The following is a 23,506-nucleotide window of genomic DNA, read 5'->3' as shown; positions in this document are numbered from 1 at the left end:
CTGGTTCAAATTTCCTACCCCCATGGGCACAGAAAACAGTTAAAAGCCTGTTGACCAAGGAAGAGGGAAAGGTTGTATCTTTGAATTGATTGGTGTATAACTGAATGAGTTTCATCCACAATTATGGTAAAATGAGGCAAAAGTAGCCAGCTAAAAGAAGCAGAATATAATGTAGTTTTGACTGGCTCTTAACTCTAATTGACAATTCTGGAGACATACATGTAACATTTCCACTCATACCATGAAAAAACAACATTTATTGTATTACTGTATTGATTATTTTGCCAGATAAAGTACCTCTAACAAAAATACAAAATGTTTTAAAGAGGCTAGAGTGACTTCATCTCAGAGTAAAATTACACATGCAAATAATGAATTCACAATTACTGACTGTCTCTTAGCCTGTTCCACAAGCTTGTTCCAAATGTTTGAAATGTTTTCTAGAACATCTCTCAAAAAACTACAACTACAGCTGTACACCAAAGTTTAACATTCCCAATACTGGCATTCATTATTGTTGTCTCAACTATTTCACTGGTTTTGCCCTTGTAAATCACAACAATCTTCATTCATTTTCTTTTTTTTTCCCAATGCTACATTGATTTTAAGAAAAAAGTTATATGCTGAAAAAAAAAAAAAAAAATTCACATTTACAGCAAGATTAATGCACATGCTTAACAGTTACTTGTCTGTTTGACTGTTGATTATGTAAATGGCTGCTTAGGCAATCTTGTTTACAACTGTAGTGTGAAGTGAATTTAACTGTGTGGTCCACCTATCCAGTCCCTGGAACCTATCAACACTCTGTGTTGTTCTGTTCAGTTCAAGAAGTTGATTTACCTGATCAATGCGGCCATGAATGGTATTGTCAAGTATACATTGTACCAGAAGGCTTTCCACTTCTTCTGTATCGATGTTCAACTCTTTGGATATAAATGGAATGTGGATCCGTGTGTATGGCTTAATCAGCTTGATAAGCACTTGTGTCCTGATGTTTCTTAAGAGATCTTCGATGTGTTCCCTGATAAAGGGATCATCCATTATGTTCTTGCGGTTGGTTTTGAGAATTTTCTCAAACTCATTGATATCATCATTCTGGTAGGCACTGACAAGATTTGTCATGGCTAGAATCTCTGGGTCATTTTTGTAAGGTTTTGCTTCCTGAGAGTCAAAAGGGTTGATACCAGATTTCATAAGCATGTTGGCCAGGACAAGGTATTTCAGGCAAGTTGTGCGCCTTCCACTTCCAGACTCATCATAGTTCTTAAAAGCCTCAAAGAAATCAGTGTGAGCTGCTCCATAGTCTCCCTCCCGTAAGTGCATCTTCCCGCCACACTCCCTGATCACCCCCATAATAAGTGGATGTGGAATAGCAGATTTGATGTGAAGGGACTGTTCATACAAAGCTTTAAGCTTCTTGTTATTTTTTTGAGCTGTGTACATCTGGATCTCCAGAGCATAAATTTCTAGCAATTGAGTTCCCTTCTTCAAATCATCTTCTCCTTCATCTGTCTGACAAGACTGATGCAGTTGTTTCAGGATTTTTGCCAGCTTGGTGAATTCCCCTCTGTCAAAGTACAACTTTCCTAGCTTTGTGTTTGTCTTAAACCACAGTCTGTCATTCTTCGCATCTTTCAAGGCTTCCAGTGTGGTCTCGTAGAAATTCTGTAGCAACTCCATTTGCTTTGAAGTCGAAATGTAATCCAGGATGGAATTAATAGACTTTTCAGAGTGGTTCCTTGTGACAGCACTCTTTATGTATGTGAGCAACTGCTGATAGCGGGTCATCATCTCATCATAATGGCCCAGCTTGAAGTTGATCTTGATCATTTGTTTCAGTGCTTTGAATCCCCATTCACCTTTTTCTGTTTCAAGATCCAAAACCTTCTGAAAGCTTTGCAGTGAGGCATTAGGATCATCTTCTTTCAAGGCTTTTGAATTGTAGTACTGGTTTTCCAAATCCACATCAGGCTCGGAGGCACTGTCTTCAGAGTACTCCAGGTCATAATCTTCATCATCATCACACATGAAATCATCATCCATGTCCGACATTTCCAAGAAGCACTGCAGCAAAACCATAACTCATAGTAAGTAAACATCTTCACATCATGGCTTGGGATTGGTGTGAAAGCAACCTTTATGATAGCAGACCTATCTAGTCCCTGTTTTTAAGCTTTTTGGGGCTAAAAATTTCTAGCAAATGCTTTCTTGAATCATTTATTCATCTTTTAAAGAACACAAGAAATCATCATCCATGTCTGACACTTCCAAGGAGCACTGCAGCAAAACCATAACTCATAGTAAGTAAACATCTTCACATCATGGCTTGGGATTGGTGTGAAAGCAACCTTTATGATAACAGACCTATCTAGTCCCTGTTTTTAAGCTTTTTGGGAAAAAAATTTCTAGCAAATGCTTTCTTGAATCATTTATTCATCTTTTGAAGAAGCACAATTCAGGGCGTGAAATTAACTTTTTTTTCTGATAGCCACTTGGCTCCTAAATTCTTCAAAGTGGTAGCCGATTCAAAAAAAGTTGGTTGCCATTTTCAAAGACCAACAAAATCTTTCTTTACGCTGTCAGGGTTCTAGATAGACCCTCCAAAATTAAGTTAGGGAAAAGATCTTTAACGTGCTACAAAGTGAACACTAGGATGTATGATATACAAAGTTCAGGCTCATCTAAATCTAAGATGGTGTCTAGTTATTGATCGAAATGCATGTGCTACGTTTTGGAAACAAACTTAATGAGGAAGTTTGCTGCAGATTTATCTTTGCAAAATTATTTAATTCACTATATCTCTTAGTAAGGTTATGATGAAACGTTGTAGTCGCCAATTTGGCGACTAACTTTCAGGATTTGGTCGCCAAAGTGAAAAATTTAGTCGCATTGGCGCCTGTATTAGGTGCAATTTCACGCCCTGCAATTATGTGATTGGAAACCCTTTTTTCACAAACCAGTATCCTTAGGAATTAGTTTCTCGTGCAGAAATAGACCTTTTTTTCATTTGCCTTGATCCAGATTCTTTGGGTTTACTTAGGTACTACCCAAGCCTACTGCTCTGGTTCAACCAGGGTGATCACATATCAGAGAATTCTTCAGCTACTATACTAAAATATTCTCTTGGTTCCTAACTCATTAACTTAACAAGATCTAACTGATGATTCTCCCCTCTAGCTGCTACACATCTCCTTGGAAATTAGTTATGAGAATTTGGTGCTAGAACAAGATAACAACTACCTGGTAAGTTTTAGTAATGTCATTACCTGTTTATTGAAAAATGTATGGATATCAAAGGGAGAAGTTACGTGTTAATCACTTCTGGGAGTTTAAGGGTCAAGACCCTATTCTATCTATTAAATTTCTTCATAAAAACCCTGTTTATCTTTAAGAATATGGCAAAACTCTCCTAAAGCTGTGATCTGACCTAATATCCAAACTAGCAGACATCTTCATAAAAGATTCCCTCCATTCTTGGTAAACTGCCTCATGGAGTTTACAGGTTTCAATTACTTTTTACATGCATGCAACCTCAGGATGCATGTTCTCCAAAGAAAACCTTGAAATCTAAGATTTCTGAGAAGTAATTTCCAGCATTATGGGTATCTGCTTGTAGGCTAAAGAGTTGACAATAAGAGGCCTTGTAGGCATTGGTAGACTACTGGTACCCCTTCTTATTGAAACCACTGAGATCTGAATCAAAGTCCTATGCTAAGTTGCAAAGTGTTGTCAAGAGTATTAGAAAATGAAAATGACCCAAACATGTGCCATATCATTATCACCATCATTAAAAATGTGCTGCTGAAGATAGGATTGCTGAGGGTCGAGTTGAACTATAGCCTTACTATTAGTAATTACTAATAAAGTTCATACTTACAGAGGAGGAAGTCTGTTGTTCTCAAGAAGTACTTCAGGCTGGAAGAATAGCATTATGTGCAAGGGTTACAAACTGCTTTAGAATGTACAGGGAGATGTCTACTACCTTCAGTAATTCTCAAGTCAGATAATGCACCTCAACAAAATTATTCTGTCCCGAAAGATGGTTAAGTTAATGCAATTCATCATGCTTGAGAACTGTCAGAGAATTTAAACATCGAGAGAATGAGTCTCATGAAGAAGTTTCTTTTAAAGACATCTGAAAAGGAACCAGATGTTTGCAGAGATGCATTTGTTAAACCTTTATCTTAAATCTGTATGCAGCTTAGGAACGTTAAGCGTATAGATTGCACCTTCATCACAATCCATAAGAATTTAAATGGTCGGAGAATACCGTGAAACTAGTTCTCGCTCAACTTGGCACGCCCGCATAGCACGACGGTTTCTACCTGGATCCCGTTCGCCATTTTAACCGGAAAATTGTAAAATGTTTGCCGCTGTAATTACCCCACACTTACCTCAGTTTGTTTACTACAAGGAAGAAACCATAATACCTGTGTAAGATAGTAAAATACGACGTGAACGATAAGAAAAGAAAGCTTTGTCGATTAAAAGATTGCAAAAACAAAAATTTCCAGTCAGATAACTGCATCTCAACATCAAAATTCTGTCCCGAAAGATGGTATAGATGGATGCATTTCATCATGTTTAAACATCAACTTCTCTTCTTAAGTGTAAAAGAAAGGGATACGACTTACAATTCAAACTGCCACTGGTATATCGGAGAAGAATATCGAAAGGTCACACTTTCTACTCAACACAAAGTCGCTTTACCCTCAACGAATTGTCCATGTGGAAAATTTCATAAGGGCCTGGGTGACAAAGCGATAACGAGGCTAACATGCAAAAGAGGCTGAGAACAATGCGCGGGAAAATCAATGAAATAAAAAACTGAAAAGGCGAAAGTAAAACAAAGAACGTTTGGACATGGCTACGGTAACGTCTTTACCGGACGCGGTAATTATTCATATTCTCTCTTATCTCGACTATCCTCGTTTGGTACGATGCTCAAGGGTTTGTTCACGATGGCACAGGCTCTGTTACGACCCCAGCTTGTGGAAAACTTTACGTATTCGGCCGAAACATGCTACGAAAGTGGCAGCTGATACAGTCGCAAGGCTTGTCGCTCGAAGAACCAATCTAATTTCGAGCATCAATCTAACGAACTGTACAGGTGTAAAAGATGAGTCTTTGAAGCATATTTCCTTAAACTGTCCAAACCTGAAAAAACTGTATCTAAATGGATGTAATTTAATTACAGATTACGGCATTTTCGCTTTGGCGCGCAATTGTGATGCTTTGGAAACGGTTTCGATACCTTTGAAGAATGTTTCTGAGAGGGCTCTCTCTAATTTGGTTAAAAATAACTCAGGTTTACGGAAGCTGTACGCTTACTCCATTGCGGTCACAGAAAACACAATCAAGGTAATTTCATCAGGATGTCCTGAACTTGAAAAAATGATCGTTTACGAGGCTTCCTTGGAGGACGATCAGAAAAGTTATGCTGATGTTTTGACCGATCAAATGATGCGGCTTTTGGCAAATGGATGCCGAAAATTAAGAAAGTTGACCCTCAGGTATAACCAAGTATTGGTCAGCGACAGGAGTTTGGCGGCGTTAGCGAAAAAATGCCGAAAACTGGAGTCTTTCGTGATCGATTATTGCGACAAAGACGGAGGAATAACTGACTTTGGAGTTTGTACAATAGCTCACTTATGCCGAAATTTAAAATGCTTGAACATTTCCAATGGCGTCATCACCGATGTGTCCTTGATCGTAATTGCTGATCAACTGCCTTTTCTCGAGGATTTGTCACTGGAATTTAGCGAAATTACTGACGTAGGAGTGTATGCGCTGATGAACAGATGCGAAAAACTAGCAAGGCTTATTGTCCATAATTCGGATAGTATTGAAACAGGTATTACCGACAATACTGCTTGCGTGATCGCGAATTATGCCAGCGATGAGTTTCGATCATTGGGCCTTGGGTTCGCGGATATAACGGACGAAGGACTAAAAACGATTTGTTTCAACGTGGAACTTTCGTTTCTGTCCATAAACGGTTGTAGTAAACTCACTTATGAAGGTCTTAAATCGTGCTTTTGTTATCTAGATTGCTTGTGGAATTTGGATATTTCTTTCACGGACATTGTGGGCAAAGACGAACAGCTGTTGGAAATAGGAAATTCTCTACCATGTTTGGAAACACTTGACATTACGGATTGTTTCAGCGTTTCACAAGAAAGCGTTAAGGCTTTCAAAGAAAAATTTCCTCACTGTAAGGTAAATATGTAGGAATCAAAAACGACCGGAAGGAAAAAAGTTGAAACTTCTTGTTTCTACCTGTTTTATTACTCATCGCAAAAATATTTCTTTGTTAAGGTCGAAATTACGTTTTCCGTGCTTTGGGTATAGCGTTTGATCGCTTGCAAATAGTTAAGATAATATATTTATCTATAACAAAATATTTAAGCTTGCTTTTGACAAATTCATTTAGTTTGCCTGTATAAAATGTTTCCTTTGTCACAGAAATTTCATATTGAATAGCAATCAAAATTCAAAGGTTTGATCATTGCCCATGATTTGAGCCATGTTTTTTTAATGAAACGACAGTATGTCAGTATTGATACAAACAGAGAAATGAAAAAACTACCTGGACCGAGTAAAGTAAAATTTTTACTTGAACACTTGAAAAATGCTTTGGTTTCGCACCATGTTAAGTCACGTAAAACGAACATTGTGTGTTTCTGTTTCCATATTAGGAGTTTATTTAATTAAACAAGATGCCTTTAATCTCAAAGTCAACATACTCTCACCAAAAGACCTTAATAAATTTGAAAAGAAGAGGATTAAAAAAACCTTGTCTTTTACTCTGAGTTTGTAAAAGTTAGAGGTAATTCTCAGAAATATGTTTTTCGGCTGAGTCTTGCATACATTTTGGTCACCTGCTTTCCTTCTTGACAAGCTCTATCACATATGTAAATATATGTGTGTTATTATGCAGATTTTTTGGCAGGTACATACACATTTCTTTTCTTCTCAAATATTCAAACTTTGATGTATGTTTGGATAGCTGCAGCAATGATGTGCATGTATTAAGGCAACATATATATTTTTTTTGTGCTGTCAACAATAGATATATTCTTTAGGTAAACTGAACCAGCAGTTTACAAAAAGTACTCTTACAAAATAAGGTGGAATTCAACAGTGTAGTCAAACATTGTTGTATTTGAAACACTGAAGGCAAACTGTTTGAAGACAAGGATCTTGTGAACTGCAAATTGAAGCAGCACAAAAGAATGTTTTGATTCCAGATTCCATGTGGAGCATTGTCGTAAACATCATCTTAGAGTAAATGTGGTTTAATATTTTCTCATTTTATGACCTGTATTTGCTTACAAAACTTATGTTGATTTTACTGCCTTGACCCCTGCTTTATGTAGGAATTTTTTATCAAATTTGTTTGCAAATTGATTAAATTGAACAAAGAAAAGACATCTCTGTGTACCAATCTTTTAAGAAGGTTGTGAGAAACATCACATCGTCCACAGCTGTTTAAGAAAGATTCAGCAGCTCAAATATACTTCACATGATAATTTTTCCTATTGTACTCTGCAACAAAGGCTGATCTTTCAGGTGACCTAACTTTGTATGTACAACTCTTTAAAATTGTGTTTGAAATGGTCTGGAAGTCTTTGTATTGGTTACTCTGACGATGTTGATATAAACCTTTGCTTTTGCATTCTTACCAACAGAGTGATTTATTGGTAAAATGTCCTTGTTTAGAAATGGGAAGTGAGCCCTGAGAGGATAAAAAGTAAATATTTGTAGTAATAAGGGTGCCACCTGCTGGTGTTTTTCATCAACTACCAGTTTCTTTCCCTTAAACACAACAGGGAACTTCTGTTTCTAAGCATTTTGCATTTTTCTGTAGAGAAGGCAGGTGGCATCAGTATGTGAAAAGGGTACCTGAAGGCAGCTGTATGGGATAAATTCTTTTTAAATTATGAATTAAGTAATAAATAAAAATGACGAAGCTTAGTAAACAACAAGAAAAGGAGCCAAGAATGTGTGAAATGTCAGCAATTTTCAAGAGACTTTTCCTAAAAGAATTCCCTTACCCATCATCTCAATGACATTTATGTACTTATCAACAATACAAGAAGACTATCCTGGTTTTTTAGTTGCTGTTGGTTTATAAGCAATATTGCCCTCAAAAGATTCTCTCATGGGGTTGCCAAGTCTACCATCTTTTATTAAAGAGTCAAAAAAAATATGAACAGATTGTTTCCACAAGGCATGGGAGAATGGTTTTTCTTTTTCTTTTTTTGAGAATGTATCATTATGGAAGAGAATGTTTAGGTATTTCATCCTGAGCATCACAAGACTTACACAAGTCCTCTAAAATCAAGTTTCATAGTTTTATTAGAGATAGATAGTTTAACACGAATAACTAAGTTGCAGCCAAAGACTGAATTGAATAATTATTTACGATATAAATATAGTGCAATTAAAACTAGGGCTATTTGCAAAGGGTCTCTATATAATTTAAGTGCTCTGTACAAATTATGGACTCAGTACTCTACGCCAAAGATGCAATGATCACTGCTCTAAGCTATTCAGTGGCATCATCAATTTGAACAATCACAGTCTCACCCACCTAATACCCCCATGTCATCAAGGCTTCTATAGCTTGAGAAGCAAAAGAACTTTCAATCTGCCACCATTTCACACCAACTGTTTCAAAATCTCATTCATCCTGGTCATGTGCCATTGAGCATATAAAAATTTATTTTAATTCTTCATCACCAAAGAGAGACAAGCATCTTATCTCTGTAAACATCATCACCCTTGAATCAAACATTAACCCTTTAACTCCCAGACCAAATTTGCAGTTCTCCTTACTGTCAACCATACAATTCTTATAATGTTAGTTCAGAGAATTGAGAATTGGATCAACTAATTATCCTCAAATTGATATTTCTCTTTATTCTCATTACTTATCTGGTTGATATTGTAATGGTATTATAAGGTGAAATTCTGTCTTGGTCACTCAGGGTTAAGGTCACCTTAATAAAGTGCATGATCACCAACTAAAGAAGCTCTTGATTGTTAAACAAATTCTCTTTGTCAGTACCTTAGGAAATGTATGGGAACAGTATGGAGAATATGTATATTGATGTTCGGATGTAAAGGACTAAAGGACTGAATCCTTCTGACTGCTTGTGATAATACTTATTAGAAAACTTTTTAATAAAGTTGTAAATTATATGTTATGATTAAAAGGTTATTTTCAGTTATTTTGAATTTAACATTAAAACACTGGTATAAAAGCAAAAAATTGGAATGCCCTTGTCAACAAAATTTATTGAAAGAAGAGACCTCAAAATGTCAGCTTAACATCGTCAAGTAAAAAAAATCAAAACATACCTGTAAAAAGCTAAGTTCTGACATATGCTCTTATACAACAAAAATTAATATCATATTCCTGGATCAGAAAGTGATGCTAAAATAGGGAGAGACTAGGTAAATATTTCTAACCCTGCCTCATATGAAGCACGCTGATTGCTGACCCCACCCAAGCCCTCTATCAATCACGTACACTGTAATTTGCGCGCATTTTTCTTCTGTTTTTCCTGCATAAAAATTAGTGACCTCCCTCCTCTTAATCAATGACCGCCCCCTTATCGGTATATACATCGGCCTGCTTATCGGCTCGTATCCCATCATGCTTAGTAACGCTTGGTTGGTTGTAACCAGGCGCGGTCTCTCAGCTCGTCCTTCATGCACGCTTAAAGAAAACGAGATAGTTGGAGATTGTAAGATGTCTCGCAAAAGAAAAGTTGTAGCCGACGATGAGGAAGATCCAACCAAGATCGAATTCTCAACTTCAGAAGAGGTTGACGTCGTTCCCACATTCGACCAGTTAAAACTTCGCGAAGACTTGGTTCGAGGCATTTACGCTTATGGTAAGTTCGATCAATGCATGACGCCAGAACCACGAAATGTATTTGCAAGGGTTTTTCATTCGTCTCTGAGCTTTTTTTGATCATTTCTAGGCTTTGAGAAACCATCGGCAATTCAACAGCGTGCTATTAAACCGATTATCAAAGGAAGAGACGTCATTGCACAGTAAGTTTTTACGTATTAACATTAGGAATTGAGTGTCCTGACCAACGTAACTTTTATACGTTTTCTTGTCATGTTTCTGAAAATTGGAATCGGTAAACTTACAGAATGTTTTATTTCGTCCAAGCCATCGAAGTGTTAAGCTAGCATATTTTATCTGTAGTGTTCTACTTAAACTGAAAGATACAGTAATTTTGTTTTGAAGTTGGTGTAGTGATCCCTTCAATGCCACTTGGTTGAGTCACTTACTTGAGTCACTTGTTTGGTTACTTAATGTATGTACCCCTGATGTTTTCAAGTTTCTTGAAGATAAAGCGGAAAGACTCAGCACTGAATCAAATGCTGCAAAAAAATTATTTAGTAATCCTATAGAATGGTCCATAGTAGAGAAGCATTCCCTTAAATTATATGAATGCTTAGAATATTTATATTATTCCTTATGTGTACTTCTGAATTTATACCTCAAATCAGGCAGCTTGTTACTGACTGACGTCTTTCTCTTTTCATCTCCAGGGCTCAGTCTGGAACAGGGAAAACAGCCACTCTGTCCATCTCTGTACTTCAGTCAATAGATATTCAGGTTTGTAAATTACATGTGAGGTTCAAGAACAGATAAGAAAAGCTCATAATAGTCTAGAGCAAATTGCTTAAAGCAGGGAGAACTGCATGAGTAAATGATGATGTGTTATGATCTGGATAAGAGCTGTTCAGAAATAAACCATTGTCTGTGATAATGATTGTCTCCTCTGTAGACTTGGTGGAATTTATCACTGTAGTCAAATGAAAGACAGTTTTATTCAGTTAGAGGTTATATATAATTGACTGGTAAACAATTGTTAGCTTGACTCTAATTGTGATTTCTACACATGCTGTTGAGAGGTCAGTCAATAGTACCCAAAACAGTGTTTGAGAATATGTTTCATCCCCATAAACACATCTTTTTCATCTTACTTCCAACAAATAATGGGCAAAAAGTTGCATTCACTGTGATGTGATCCTGATGTGAAGCAGGAATAAATAAAATCAAATCTGAATCTTCAACTCAAGACATTGAATGTTCAGATTGCATAGTCAAGTCAAAATTTTATTTTACCATCAATTGTTATGTCTCCAGAATAATCTGTAGGAAGTCAGAAATCTATTTTCAATTTCAATAAAGACAACTGAAAAAAATTTGGTCATTGTGGGGTAAAAAATAATTATACTGTACTTTGTAAATATACTTGTTCTATACACGTAAGTTTACTAAATATTTGCTTTTGTCTTCTACAGACAAGAGAAACACAGGCTCTGATTTTGTCTCCAACCCGAGAGCTTGCACAACAAATTCAGAAGGTAGATTAATTTGTGTTAAGTATTATTTTTATGTGATTTAACCTGATACCCTCTTGGTCATTTGAATGACTTTCAAAGTTTGCTGAGGACTCGAAATATGGTCTGGAAATATGGTTGTAAATGCAGAGTTTTTTTTTTTTATGTTGTGAAGTTCTGTAAGTCTGTATAGCTTAAAAATAAACATTGGAACTTGCCAAGGTTTGGAACTTGCCAAGGTTTGGAGCTGATCCACTTGCATCTTCATGATAATTACATTACTGAAGCAAGTAAGGACCCTCTGATTGGCTGAAAATGAGTGCATTTCTCATGTAATACAAGTGCAAAGTCGTAACACAAGTGCAAATTAGAAATAGTGCATACACACTCTCAAAATTTTGTTTGTCCTGCCTCTTGGGAGATTTCTTTTAAAATTACATTATTAACAAGCAATAACATGATTTCTCTGGCAATTTGTTGTAATAAGCACTTCTAAATTTTTTGAAGACTACAAAGTGCACTCACCTTATGGGCTCATGCAATTCAGTTGGCTTTGAAAAATTTTCTTACACTTATTAACACCAAATTGCTCTCAAAATCTTGTTATTACCTATACTAGCTAGTAAAGTTCAAGGGGCTGTCAACTGCTATAAACTCCCCTGTAAGATTTCATGATACTTATTGTGGCTTTCATCAGGTCATTCTTGCTCTGGGTGACTACATGAGTATTCAATGTCATGCATGTATTGGAGGAACAAATGTAGGAGAGGACATCAGAAAGCTTGATTATGGACAGCATGTTGTGTCTGGTACACCTGGCAGAGTTTTTGGTAAGTAATATGATTCTACTTAGGCCTGTGATTGCTATAAATTTAATGCTGCTATGGTTTGCAAAGTAATTCAGTCCCTATTGACCATTGAGCAAATGGATTTGATGTTGCTGTGAGTCTGTTTGGTAATAGATCATAGATGACGTCAAAATGTGTTAACACAAAAAAGTGACACACAAGGCCCAGGTGAATGTGTAGCTGATGTTCTTAACCCTTTAACTTCCAAGATCTCATTAGTAATTCTCCTTACTGTCTGCAATACAATTCTTCTGATGTCACTTCTGAGAATTTAATATTGGATAATAATCCCCTAATTGATACTTTTCTTGGTTCTCATCACTTGTCTACTTGATTTTGTATTGATATTGTAAGGAGAAATTCTGTCTTGGTCACTAATGGGAGTTAAAGGGTTAACAAATTTTGACACCTTCTGTGATGTAATTGTGAAATAGCGATCAAACCCTCATTAGCATGGAATTTGTTTGTTTTATATAATAAAAAAGCAAAAAATGTTGATGTTTTTTTCATCTGTTTGCATCTGTCGCCCAATATAGCATAGGTGAGATTCAATCAAAATGCTTTTTGGAATCCTGCTTATTTTATAAATATTTATTCATGTGCACTCTTTCAATTGTTCCCATCACGCTAAAGGTTAAGTTACCTTCATGTTCACCAGTACATGTACCAGGGTACTTGTAACTTGCTAAAGAAAGATGTGAAACATTTGTAGTGGGTATGGGACAAGATTATTATAAGTCTGCCTAGGCAGTGTTGAACTTTTGATGCAAGCGTTGGCTTGACTTTGCTTTGGTATGAAGATTTGTAGTGCCTTTTTTTGTAATTTACTCCTTTGTTGTGATCATAAGACATGATAAGAAGAAGAAGCTTGAGAACCCGATCTATAAAAATGTTGGTGCTGGATGAAGCAGATGAAATGCTGAATAAAGGTAAGGAACTGAGAAGTGATTGTTCAGTTACTGTCCATAAACTGTGACTTGATACATTCACCTTATGTAACTGTTTTATTATTTATTTTTGTCTGTTTCATTTAGGTTTTAAGGAGCAGATCTATGATGTTTACAGATATCTTCCCCCAGCCACTCAGGTAAGTTGTGAACGTGTCCCTTAACGAGTTGTCCAGCTATTATATTGTCAGCTGTCTCTGAGAGAAAGCTTTATGTAGGTTATAAATTCATGGAAGGTTATTCATGCCACTTTACCCAGGACTTGTGGTTTCAGGGTTGCTGTTTGCCCTTTGTGGTATACCTCCTCTGTGTATTGTTAATGTTGAAATTCACACAAATTGAAAAAAGGGTTGTTTTTGTATATCAGTGACAGGTATACATAGGGCAAAAAAAATGTTCATGCAAATAAAAGCTGAGGCAAATGACTTACATGAAAACCTACCTCTTGCATTTGAAAACATCGAGAAGTTCCTGCAAATGTCGAGCTGAAGTCTAGTCATGTGACCCATAGAGGTTTGTAGTCTGCTGTAAATGTAGATGTTATGGAGTCTAATATAACAATTCTTATCCTTTTCAAATGTGTTCAGGTTGTTCTGTTAAGTGCAACTCTTCCACATGAAATCTTGGAGATGACGCAAAAGTTCATGACTGACCCAATCAGGATTCTTGTCAAGCGGTGAGTGACATTTTTTTTTGCTTAGAAAAAATAGTTGTTCTTGCTTGGAAAGGTTGCAAACACTTTAAAAAGAACTTTTCCATGGTGACCTCCTATTGTTTGTCATAGTGATGAGTTGACTTTGGAAGGCATCAAACAGTTCTTTGTGGCTGTGGAACGTGAAGAATGGAAGTTTGACACCCTCTGTGATTTGTATGACACCCTTACCATCACACAAGCTGTCATTTTCTGCAACACAAAAAGAAAGGTTAGTTCACAGCTGTATCCCCAAAGATTTGTATGCAATTTTTCTTTTGGTTTGCAAAGCAAGTTATATTTATTTGTGAAATTCTGAGGAAATCATTTTCTTTCCTTATCAGGTGGACTGGCTTGTGGAGAAGATGCGAGAGGCAAACTTCACTGTTTCAGCCATGCATGGTGACATGCCACAGAAAGAAAGAGATGCCATCATGAAAGAATTTAGATCTGGACAGAGGTAAAGAGAAATTATGAGTTGCTTTCTCAAACGTGATGTTTTTTCTTCATGATGTGAAGTGCTTGACTCTTACATCTCCCCTTTGCTTATTTCATGCAGTCGAGTGCTGATCTCAACAGATGTGTGGGCTCGAGGCATAGATGTGCAGCAAGTGTCTCTGGTTATCAACTATGACCTGCCAAACAATCGTGAATTGTACATTCACAGGTAAGTGATGGAGTTCTTCACAATCCTTTGCATCAGGAAATCAGTATTTGAACTCTCCATTCTGTTCTCTTTGCATTTTTCTGATAATCAAGAGCTTCTTAAGTTGGGGATTCCTTCCCCTTCTCTTGACCTTAGTTTGTGATTCATGGGTGGTATGGTAGGGGAGAAATGAGATGCTGGTCACTCTTAGCAGTCAAAGTGTTAAATTTACTTTCCATCAGACTTTCACTCAAAGTTGGATACACATGCAACTTCTCTCCTCTTTCAGGATTGGTCGCTCTGGTCGATTTGGTCGCAAAGGTGTTGCCATTAACTTTGTGAAGTCTGATGACATCAGAATTTTGCGTGACATTGAACAGTACTACAGTACTCAGATTGATGAAATGCCCATGAATGGTAGGTCTTTGATATTGGTTTGCAGTAAAAGGCTTTTGACCAAGTAGTAGTAATCACTAGTCTCGTATGATTGCTGGTGTTAGGGAAGTCATGAGAATTAATGGTGTTCATGGCTTTGACTGAATCTTTACTCACAATAACTAGCAACAGTCCTTTTTTTGGAACCACCCTCACTGCTGCTACCTTGGTAGTCTGTTGTAGTTGTTCTGTTGAAAATGTCAGTTGCCTGTGGAGAATGTTCCATATGATAACACCATGGCCATGTTTTGCTTGCTCATTTTCAGTCATCTCCATTGATTAATAGACTTGTACAGATTACCACTATTGCTCCCAATATCAAATCAGTAATTCTCCTTATTATCTGCTATACTATTCTTATGATGGTAATCTGGAGAAATTGGTATTGGATCAACCAATAATCCCTGAATTTATTTATTTCTTTATTCTCATCACTTGTCTGCTTCCTCATATATTCCTTTTCACACCAAATTTTTTTTTTCATTTCAGTGGCTGATCTCATTTAAACTTCCTGGGAGTACACTGTGAAATAAGGACATAGCCAGTGACAGGAATAGTACATAGCTAAAGTGATGGACACCTGATCTCATCCTGTGAATAGGCCTTCTTATCTTAACTGTAGTTTAACGCAACACAAAAACATCAGCAAAAGTGAACCCTTTTCCTTCTTAATTTTTTAACCTTTACACCTGCTTTGTAAACATGACAAAAGCAACCTCAGTGCTATCAAGTTACTGGCCTTGTATGTTGACAAGACTGATTTAATTAGCAGTTTTCCTTGAGGGTTTCATGCATGCTTTTCCCTAGCAAGATTTGTGATTGTTTTTAGTAGCTGTCTTTAATTTTGTTCATTTTAACAACCAGTTCTTAGTTGTTCAAAGGCTAGATAGTGTTATGCACTGGACAAATTGCTGTCCAGCACATAAGTGCCAACAAAACATAAATATGCTATCTGCTGGATAGCAATATTTATCCAGTGGATAGTGTTATCCAGCCTTCTAACAACCAGGGCCAATACAAAGCACTGAAACAGCAGGCAATGCAGTGGTAATCACCAGTTACTTAATACATGACTTTTTTTCTACATGGACGTTTGTTAAAGTTGTGTATTTTACAAGTAAAATGTACAATGCATTATATCACCTCTTTAAAACACTTGTCATTAAGTTTTACTAACAGCCTTGTAGTTTGTTGATGAGTAATTAAAATGGTTCGTGAAACATTTCAATCTGCTTTTGTTATGACTCAATTCACATTTTAATAAGAAAGCTTTATGATGTACGACACAATAAACTCAACAGTAGTAACAGTTTGGAAAAGCAAAACTTTTCAATAATATGTACATGTTTTTCTGTTTTCTGGACCTGAGTAAGAGACATCTAACTTGCTTATAAAGGAAGCAACAAAATAAAAATGTGTATGTTGACACAAGATACTAATTCTTTTCAAGTTTGTTTACATCATAATTTTAAATGTTGGTTGTTATATACATGCAAAAAAGCAAACACTGTGATTCACAATTTCACTGAAATTAATTGAACACCAAAACAGAAACTAGTCATCTTCGTCATCATCATCTTCCTCATCCTCCATCTCAGCAGCCTCCATTGCTTCCTGTTGAGCAGCCTTCAGGGCCTTCTCTTCCTCCACAGATGGGTCTTCGGCCTCAGTGATTTCTGGTCCACTGGGGAATTCCTCTTGAGGTGCTGGAGGGGGTGGTGGGCTGTAGTTTTCTGCGCTGAATTTCTGGCCCCAACCAACATAGAGGTTCTCAAATTTTCTAGGATGGACAGGAAGATTGAAATTTTATCAAAATATATTTCTGGACTTAATCAGTTGTTGTATGAAAATGTCATAACACTGCATTATTGCAAATCAAAGTGCAGTATTCAATGATATTGTTATCCAATTCAATTTCATGTACTCTCTCTCTCTTAGAAAAGTGACAATGGTAATAAAACTGGTAGCTCTCTTTTCTCTTCCACTTGAAGATATTGAATCAATAATAAGGTTGACCATGCTCTCCAAGTGCCCTTTTCACTGACAGACTTGTCAACCTTCTGCATGCATTATTATCAAAGCTTTATGTCTTCACTGCCTGACCCTCAACACCCCAACTCTCTATACTGTTCCCTATACTTTCCTAGGGTGCTAATGAGGGGAATTTGTTAAACAAACAAGAGCTTCTTTAGTTGGTGATCATTTCCTTTATTCTCTTGACCTTGATGTGTAATTGAGGGGTGATACTGTAAGGAGAAATTAGATGGTAGTCACTATCAGGAGCAAAAGGGTTGATCTATGTAGTAGTACAGGTAAGTTAAAGATTGGTGTGGAGAGGGGATGGCTTAAGAAATCTGGCATAGATGTATCCTAGAAATATTTAACCATTAATGAAGTTACAGAAGGAATCAGTTATTCCATGAATACAAACCTCTCAAGAGCAAATGCATGTGCTCCTGGCCAGAGGTTGGAGTGCATTACTGCTAAAGAGTACTGTGGAATTAAGGTCGAAGACTTCTGTGCTGTCCAAGGGGGCATGCCATCAACCTCTGTCAACAAAAGAAATTGAGAACAGTAAGAATATTAAATTACGACCATGCGTTTATGATTCATCTTTTTAAAAATACACATCACTGTGTTGTCAGTCTCACAGATCATGGCCACTCTGGTATTTTTCAGGAGTAGATGCATTACCCCTTTACACTGTAACACCAGTATGCATATTCACCATACTGCTTTATAGACATTTTCCTACGGTGCTGACAAGGATAATTTGTTTAACAGTCTAGAGCCTCTTTCAAGGGTAAAACTGTAAGAAGAAATAAGACAATAGCAACTCTTCAACAAATCACTTTTTAAGTACAATCTAGAACATCTTAGGGTTAGCAGTTCCTTAAATGACCTTAAAGTGTTATTCACGGGGTGGGGGGGGGGGGGGGGGGGGCAATATAGGACACATCCACACTCCAATACAAAGATGATAGCAGGCTATAGACAAGGCAGAATATCAGTTGCCACAGCATGACTGTGAAAACAGAACCATCAAGCACTCTTCCTTACCTACGTCCTCTGAGAGAGGTGTCAGCAGGGGAGGACCTTGCTCTGGCTCAGGTTCATCTGGTTCTTCCCTCTCTTCATCTTCCTCTTCTTCCTCAAGTTCTTCTTCTTCTCTCTTCTGTGAAGGATTAAACCAAGTACAACGACCCTGCAAAACCAAATTGGCACTTGGTTAGGAAGAACAATGGGAAAGATAAGGTCAGGTACCCGATCAAATACAACTCAGCTGGAGGAAGTGAAGATGGATTGGCCACACCACAAGGAAACATCTGGACAGCGTACAAGGCAAGCCTTGAAATGGAATCCCCAAGGAAAACGGAAAAGGGGACACCCAGTAAACACCTGGCAGTGAGATGTTTATTACCACTAAAATTTAAAGTTTTCATAATGATTTTGGGTAATTATAACCAATTTCAAAATAATCAGAATTGTTGGAGATCAGGACTACTGTGAGGTTACTGTCACATTGAAACTCACCCCAATAGTTAACTAGCCAGACATTCAAAGTTACCAAAGCACAGCTTACCTGTGGAAGAACGTACTGGACATGATGAACCCAGTTTGCACATGATGGATCAGCCATGTCATTAATTGAGAGTCCTTCAAACTCATGATTCACCACAAAAGAATCTCGAGCTGAAAATTGCACAAAGCATTGAATTTAGTATTCAGATAGTGACAAAGGGAATGAATGGAAGAAAGAAAGGAAGCTAAAGAGAACAAGGGAGAAAGGCATGGGGATAAAAAGAAAGGAAGAGAAAGAAAGAAAGAAAAAGAGAGAAAGAAAGAAGAAAAGAAAGGATGAAAAAAGAGAGGACAAAGGAAAGAAAGAAAGGTAAAAAAAGAAAAGGGGAAGGGAAAAAGAAAGAGAGAGAGAGAGAAAGAGGAAAGGAAAGAAAGAAAGAAGGCAAGGAGTGTATTAGGTGATAAAGAGGAAAAAGGGGAGCAGAGAGGAAGGAAAGCACATTTATTGTATGAAGAGAGAAAAGCTTGGAAGGGAGAAAGGAAGGAAGAAGGAAAGAAGGGAAAGAGGAAAATAGTGCAAATGAATATACTTTGTACCTCCTATATCATCATCCTCCTCCTCTTCTTCTTCAAACATATAGTAGCCCAAAGGACTGATGTGTGTTGTAGCTGATATTCTGGCAATTTGAGCTCTCAAGTAGTTGGCTTCATTTCCAGGGAATGGTGGATAGCTCACAACCTATTGATAAAAAAATCTCTTGATTAAAATTGCTAGGTTGCAAATTAAACTAACTGAAAGGCTTACCATATTTTCTGTCCATTCATCAGTGCAGCAGATTACCCACATCAGTCAATTTTTGCAATAACGAGAAAAAAATTTCTACAGATTACCCACACTGGTAGATAACCCGCACCAAGAACTGTTTGTGGAAAAATAAACAGATTACTGGCAGATAATCGGCCGGAAATAACAGTAACACTTTACACCCTAACATCAGTAAGCATATTCTCCATACTGTTCTCTATATATTTTCTAATGCATTGATCAAGAGAATTTGTCAACAATCACAAGCTTCTTTAGTTGGTGATCATTTAATTCATTCTCATGACTTTGGTGTGTGACTCAAGGGTGATTTTGTAGGGAGAAATTGGATGCTAGTCACTCTCAGGGGTCAAAGGGTAAGGTATATTAAATACACTTGGTAATTAGTTTATTATTTACCAGTGGAGCTGAGGCAAGATGGATTTTTGATGATTTAATTCAAATTGTGTAACTTATAACTTACAGGTGCCTGAAGATTTCCTGTGAAGAATTTTCTGACTTGTCTTGAGACAACAATCTGTGCTGGAGTGACAGGGGGTAGTCTGACCCATTGACCGCCAGCTGTTGTAAGATTACAATAAACACTTTATTAAAATGAAACATAATAATTCTCCTAGCTTACAGTCTGCCATACAATATTCTTTTCATGTTAATTTGGAGACTTTGGTATTGGATCAACAAATAATCCCCTGAATGATATTTTCTTTATTCCCATCACTTGTCTGTTTGATATTGTATTGATATTGTTAGAAAAAATTCTGTCTTGTTCACTCATGGAGTTAGGGGGTTAAACAAATCATGATCTATGAGTCTGAAGCAACTCACGTTCATTGGATACAAAGTATGTTTTCTTGTTACAGCCTGTTCTGTTTTCTTCTTTGGGGATTACTGGAGGTGGTTTGAAGTCTGCCTGTGGAGCATCATCTTCCTCTACATCAAAATCTCCTAAAGAAGAATAGAACTTTACATGTAAATATATCTATATGTTGATTGCATGCACAAGTATGAACCACAATTAATCAAAATGTGTGGGGCCAATAAATTCAAGGGCATTTAAAATAATTATGAATAAAGTTGTCATCTTTGATTGTGTGGGGGATCAAATTTTTCTTTGGTCTTGAATTTTTTTCATCAGTTTATTGTCATCTTCTTTTTTTCAGATTATGATAATAAATATAAGACACAAAGATAAATAATTATTGACCTGACCTGGTTTGAAGTGCAAAATATCTCTCACCTTCTTTAATGATGTCTGTTTTTGTTTCATTCTGTGGTAAAAAGAAAACAATTTAAAAAAAAATATTAACCATTTCCCAAAAGCTCACTGTACTTGAACTTCATAATTTTTTTCCCATGTTAATTAAAACTGAAACAAAAAGTTCTTGAAAAATTGCCTGTCCAATTTGAGCACTGATAGGACAGTGTGCATGTTGTGCTTGTGTGATTGGATAGTATGCCTCCATGTGCATGCACTGTTATGCTGCTTTTCATCTTGACTCAAGTATCTCATTATTACCATGGTCCTGAAAAGGATTTGAAGTGTTCGGACTAAAAATTCCAAAGTAGACAAGGATCAATTGTTGTCAAGTCCAGCCTTCTATCCCAAAACTTGGTTTAACATCTTTAAAATATTGGATATCAGGCTAATTAGGAAATATGTATAACTTAAGAATATAGGTTCTAACCTCTTGTTGTTCTAAATGTTGTTCATCATCAAGTGGCTCCTCAGGGTCTTCTCCTTCAAAGAACTCCACTTCAGCGATTAAGTAATTAGCATGGATGCCAAACATTTTACCTGTTAGAATAAAATGTAAATTAGTTCAGTTAAAGACAAATCACTTATCTTCCATACAGTGATCCTTTACAGAAAATATAATCCAAAACTTTTTGTTATGATTATTGCTCTTACCCCAAAATCTGCATGTCCTAATTGGGTATGTGTCAATTAAAATCTTCAGAGACAAAAATATTCTAAATATTTCTTCTCTGCCAATGCCGATACCAGCTTGTTCAAAGTAGTTGGCAAGTTCCATCAGATCTGGTAATGGGGCCTCCTCCTGCTCCTCTTCCATATCTGGATCTCGCATCAAAGGCTCCAGTTCTTGCTCAGTGGGTTTTCTCTGAAAACACCATTGTGATACAAAAGATACCTAACATCAGGTCATTTCATTAGGCTACATTTATTGACAATTTACAAGAACCCATTTGCATGTATACTCTGAGGTAGAGAGAGGGGCTCTGTGAAAGTACAGTGTTTTGCCCACAAACACAACACAATGACCTGGTCAGTTTGTGAACTCAGGCCTCCCAACATAGAGTCCAGCACTCTAACCATTTGGTCATCACATCTCCCACAATGCCTTGCACTCATCATACTAAAATGCTCTAAATATGTATTTAAGACTTTAGGTAGCAGATGGATACAAGAAAATTCGGCACAGCTTACTTCAAATAATGCCACCTGAGACCTTGCAAGTAAAACCTCTGTAGATTCATCTTCTTTATTCTGGAAGAAGAATATTAAAAAGAAATAAAGCATAATTATCAACATTGCAACTTAATCTCAATGGGTCTCATTATGCTCACAGAAACACCAATCAGAGTACACTATTGAACAAATGGATTCCATGTTACCACGCTCCTGTTCAGTAATGGATCATAGATGATGCGCCTTATGTGGCACTGTTGTTTTTACCACATTATAACATCTTCTGTGTTCTATTACAGTTTATAAAATAATTCAAATAGTATGTGCGCACTCTGATTGGCCATAAAACCATTTTACATGAGTGTATGTAAACACGGTTTTCGTTCCTCTTTCATTAGTTGTTTTATAAAAGAAATGTAAAATGGTTTCCATGTTTACATAGCCTGGCGTAAACACTTGGGAGGTTGGGTGAACACTTGATAAGCTGGAAACCACTCCGCTTTGTGTCGTGGTTTCCTATGCTTATCTCGTGTTCTCCCAACCTCCTGCGTGTTTACATCAGGCTATGTAAAAATGGAAACCATTTTAACATTTCTTCAGTACAGACCCATGGCAACATGGAATATATCTGTTATAAGATAAAAGAGAAAAGTTTTATTAAAGCTGATGTCATTTAACCCTTTAACTCTCAAGATCTTATTAGTAATTCTCCCTACTGTCTGCCATACAGTTCTTGTGATGTTAGTTTGGAGAATGTGGTATTAGATCAACTTGAAATCCCCTAACTGATATTTTTCTTTATTCTCATCACTTGTCTACTTGATATTGTATTGATGTTGTAAGGACAAATTCTGTCTTGGTCACTCATGGGAGTTAAAGGGTTAATTATCTGTCTTCCAATAGATCATTGGTAAGAGCCAATTAAATTGTGTATAAAACTCGGCTTATCATTAAATTTTAAAAACATTATGCACACCCCTGGTAATTATAGAGAACTTTCTGCTTCTCTTTGTCAGTTAAGCGTGTGACTCTTGATTCTAGAATACTGTTTAATTCTTTTAAAAATAAAACGTCTCGTCATGTACCCTAACTTTGTTTCTTGTACACTTAATGACCACATAGTTCACTTTTTAATTCAGTGCTAATTTAGTGTTGCATTACCTGAATAGTGTCAAAATTGGGACAAAATTTTGCTCTCTTTTCATCTCTGACAAGATCTTCTATCAATTCTGTATCAATGTAAAATAAAGGAAAAAAAACTTAAATACGTGGTGAAGCAGACATCAATGGATCTACCAGAAAACTAACACAGCGTTTACAATTTGCTATGTAAAGTAAATTACGCTGCAAGAGCCACTAAGACTATACAAGTAGTGCTTGCCTGATACATTTTCTGGTTTCTCTTCCAAGACCTTTCTAATCACAGTTGCAAGATGATCGTAGCTAAGTAAAAGAGAAGAAGAAAGAAGATTTCATCTAAGGTGTTTATGTTTAAAAAAAATCCTCAAACGAGACCTCAAAGTGTAATATTACTTACACATTTAGATTCGAATGTAAACTTGTTTTCAGCAAGAAAGCCTTTGCATTTTGAAAATCACCGTCTAGATCACTGCTTCCAGATTCGCTTGCACTATCCATGGTCTTTTGATATTTGAAAAAGAAATAATCACCGATATTTCTCGAGGTCTCTTGCGGTTTAGCTTAGTCAGCCGCCATCTATGGTTGGTGTGACCATAGCAACCCTGTTCATTACAATTCAATACTCATTCGAGATTATTCGGAGTGTCGGC

At 36.7% G+C, this 23,506-nt stretch overlaps 4 protein-coding genes across 6 annotated transcripts; 2 read left to right on the top strand and 2 right to left on the bottom strand.

Moving 5' to 3' along the window:
• Window positions 1–237: 237 nt before the first annotated feature.
• LOC113674853 (COP9 signalosome complex subunit 2) lies at window positions 238–4,757 on the bottom strand. 2 transcript variants are annotated; one of them, XM_027191387.2, is made up of 4 exons: window positions 4,635–4,757; window positions 4,395–4,430; window positions 3,878–3,915; window positions 238–2,064 (listed from the first exon to the last, which is right to left on the bottom strand). In XM_027191387.2, exon 4 carries the CDS (start codon window positions 2,050–2,052, stop codon window positions 721–723), a length of 1,332 nt encoding a protein of 443 aa, XP_027047188.1. In that variant the 5' UTR covers window positions 2,053–2,064; window positions 3,878–3,915; window positions 4,395–4,430; window positions 4,635–4,757; the 3' UTR covers window positions 238–720. The 2 variants fall into 2 exon arrangements, with proteins under 2 accessions (XP_027047188.1, XP_027047331.1); XM_027191530.2 differs by lacking the exon at window positions 3,878–3,915 and having other exon boundaries at window positions 4,635–4,750.
• A 72-nt stretch (window positions 4,758–4,829) lies between these two features.
• Window positions 4,830–8,469, top strand: LOC113676776 (uncharacterized). The gene has a single exon (XM_027193593.2). The coding sequence runs from the start codon at window positions 4,864–4,866 to the stop codon at window positions 6,229–6,231; it is 1,368 nt and encodes a 455-aa protein (XP_027049394.2). The 5' UTR covers window positions 4,830–4,863; the 3' UTR covers window positions 6,232–8,469.
• A 1,197-nt stretch (window positions 8,470–9,666) lies between these two features.
• LOC113672791 (eukaryotic initiation factor 4A-III) lies at window positions 9,667–16,171 on the top strand. Its single transcript, XM_027189174.2, has 13 exons — window positions 9,667–9,905; window positions 9,996–10,068; window positions 10,579–10,645; window positions 11,338–11,400; window positions 12,074–12,206; window positions 13,073–13,153; window positions 13,259–13,311; window positions 13,759–13,847; window positions 13,956–14,094; window positions 14,207–14,322; window positions 14,422–14,529; window positions 14,798–14,925; window positions 15,433–16,171. The coding sequence occupies exons 1-13, from the start codon at window positions 9,761–9,763 to the stop codon at window positions 15,447–15,449; spliced, it is 1,212 nt and encodes a 403-aa protein (XP_027044975.1). The 5' UTR covers window positions 9,667–9,760; the 3' UTR covers window positions 15,450–16,171.
• Window positions 15,987–23,501, bottom strand: LOC113672641 (radial spoke head protein 4 homolog A). Of its 2 annotated transcripts, none has more exons than XM_027188988.2 (14): window positions 23,254–23,501; window positions 23,098–23,159; window positions 22,878–22,945; window positions 21,735–21,794; window positions 21,198–21,408; window positions 20,974–21,083; window positions 20,526–20,556; window positions 20,114–20,233; window positions 19,752–19,849; window positions 19,063–19,204; window positions 18,527–18,636; window positions 18,004–18,148; window positions 17,375–17,492; window positions 15,987–16,723 (listed from the first exon to the last, which is right to left on the bottom strand). In XM_027188988.2, exons 1-14 carry the CDS (start codon window positions 23,352–23,354, stop codon window positions 16,498–16,500), a joined length of 1,602 nt encoding a protein of 533 aa, XP_027044789.2. In that variant the 5' UTR covers window positions 23,355–23,501; the 3' UTR covers window positions 15,987–16,497. The 2 variants fall into 2 exon arrangements, with proteins under 2 accessions (XP_027044789.2, XP_027044863.2); XM_027189062.2 differs by having other exon boundaries at window positions 20,114–20,230; window positions 23,254–23,464.
• Window positions 23,502–23,506: the final 5 nt, after the last annotated feature.

Source organism: Pocillopora damicornis, chromosome 7 (genome assembly GCF_964200805.1).
Source record: "Pocillopora damicornis chromosome 7, jaPocDami1.2, whole genome shotgun sequence".
Lineage (NCBI taxonomy): Eukaryota > Metazoa > Cnidaria > Anthozoa > Scleractinia > Pocilloporidae > Pocillopora > Pocillopora damicornis.
This window is presented reverse-complemented; position numbering and strand designations above follow the sequence as displayed.

Excerpts from the sequence above, each read along its gene's own strand:
- LOC113672641 (XM_027188988.2), bottom strand. The coding sequence starts at position 23,354 with ATGGATAGTGCAAGCGAATCTGGAAGCAGTGATCTAGACGGTGATTTT. Across the intron at positions 23,160-23,253 it reads TTACATTCGAATCTAAATGT|CTACGATCATCTTGCAACTG; the intron begins GTAAGTAATATT and ends TCTTTTACTTAG. Across the intron at positions 22,946-23,097 it reads GAAACCAGAAAATGTATCAG|AATTGATAGAAGATCTTGTC; the intron begins GCAAGCACTACT and ends ACATTGATACAG.
- LOC113672791 (XM_027189174.2), top strand. The coding sequence starts at position 9,761 with ATGTCTCGCAAAAGAAAAGTTGTAGCCGACGATGAGGAAGATCCAACC. Across the intron at positions 9,906-9,995 it reads TCGAGGCATTTACGCTTATG|GCTTTGAGAAACCATCGGCA; the intron begins GTAAGTTCGATC and ends GATCATTTCTAG. Across the intron at positions 11,401-12,073 it reads TTGCACAACAAATTCAGAAG|GTCATTCTTGCTCTGGGTGA; the intron begins GTAGATTAATTT and ends GGCTTTCATCAG.
- LOC113674853 (XM_027191387.2), bottom strand. The coding sequence starts at position 2,052 with ATGTCGGACATGGATGATGATTTCATGTGTGATGATGATGAAGATTAT.
- LOC113676776 (XM_027193593.2), top strand. The coding sequence starts at position 4,864 with ATGGCTACGGTAACGTCTTTACCGGACGCGGTAATTATTCATATTCTC.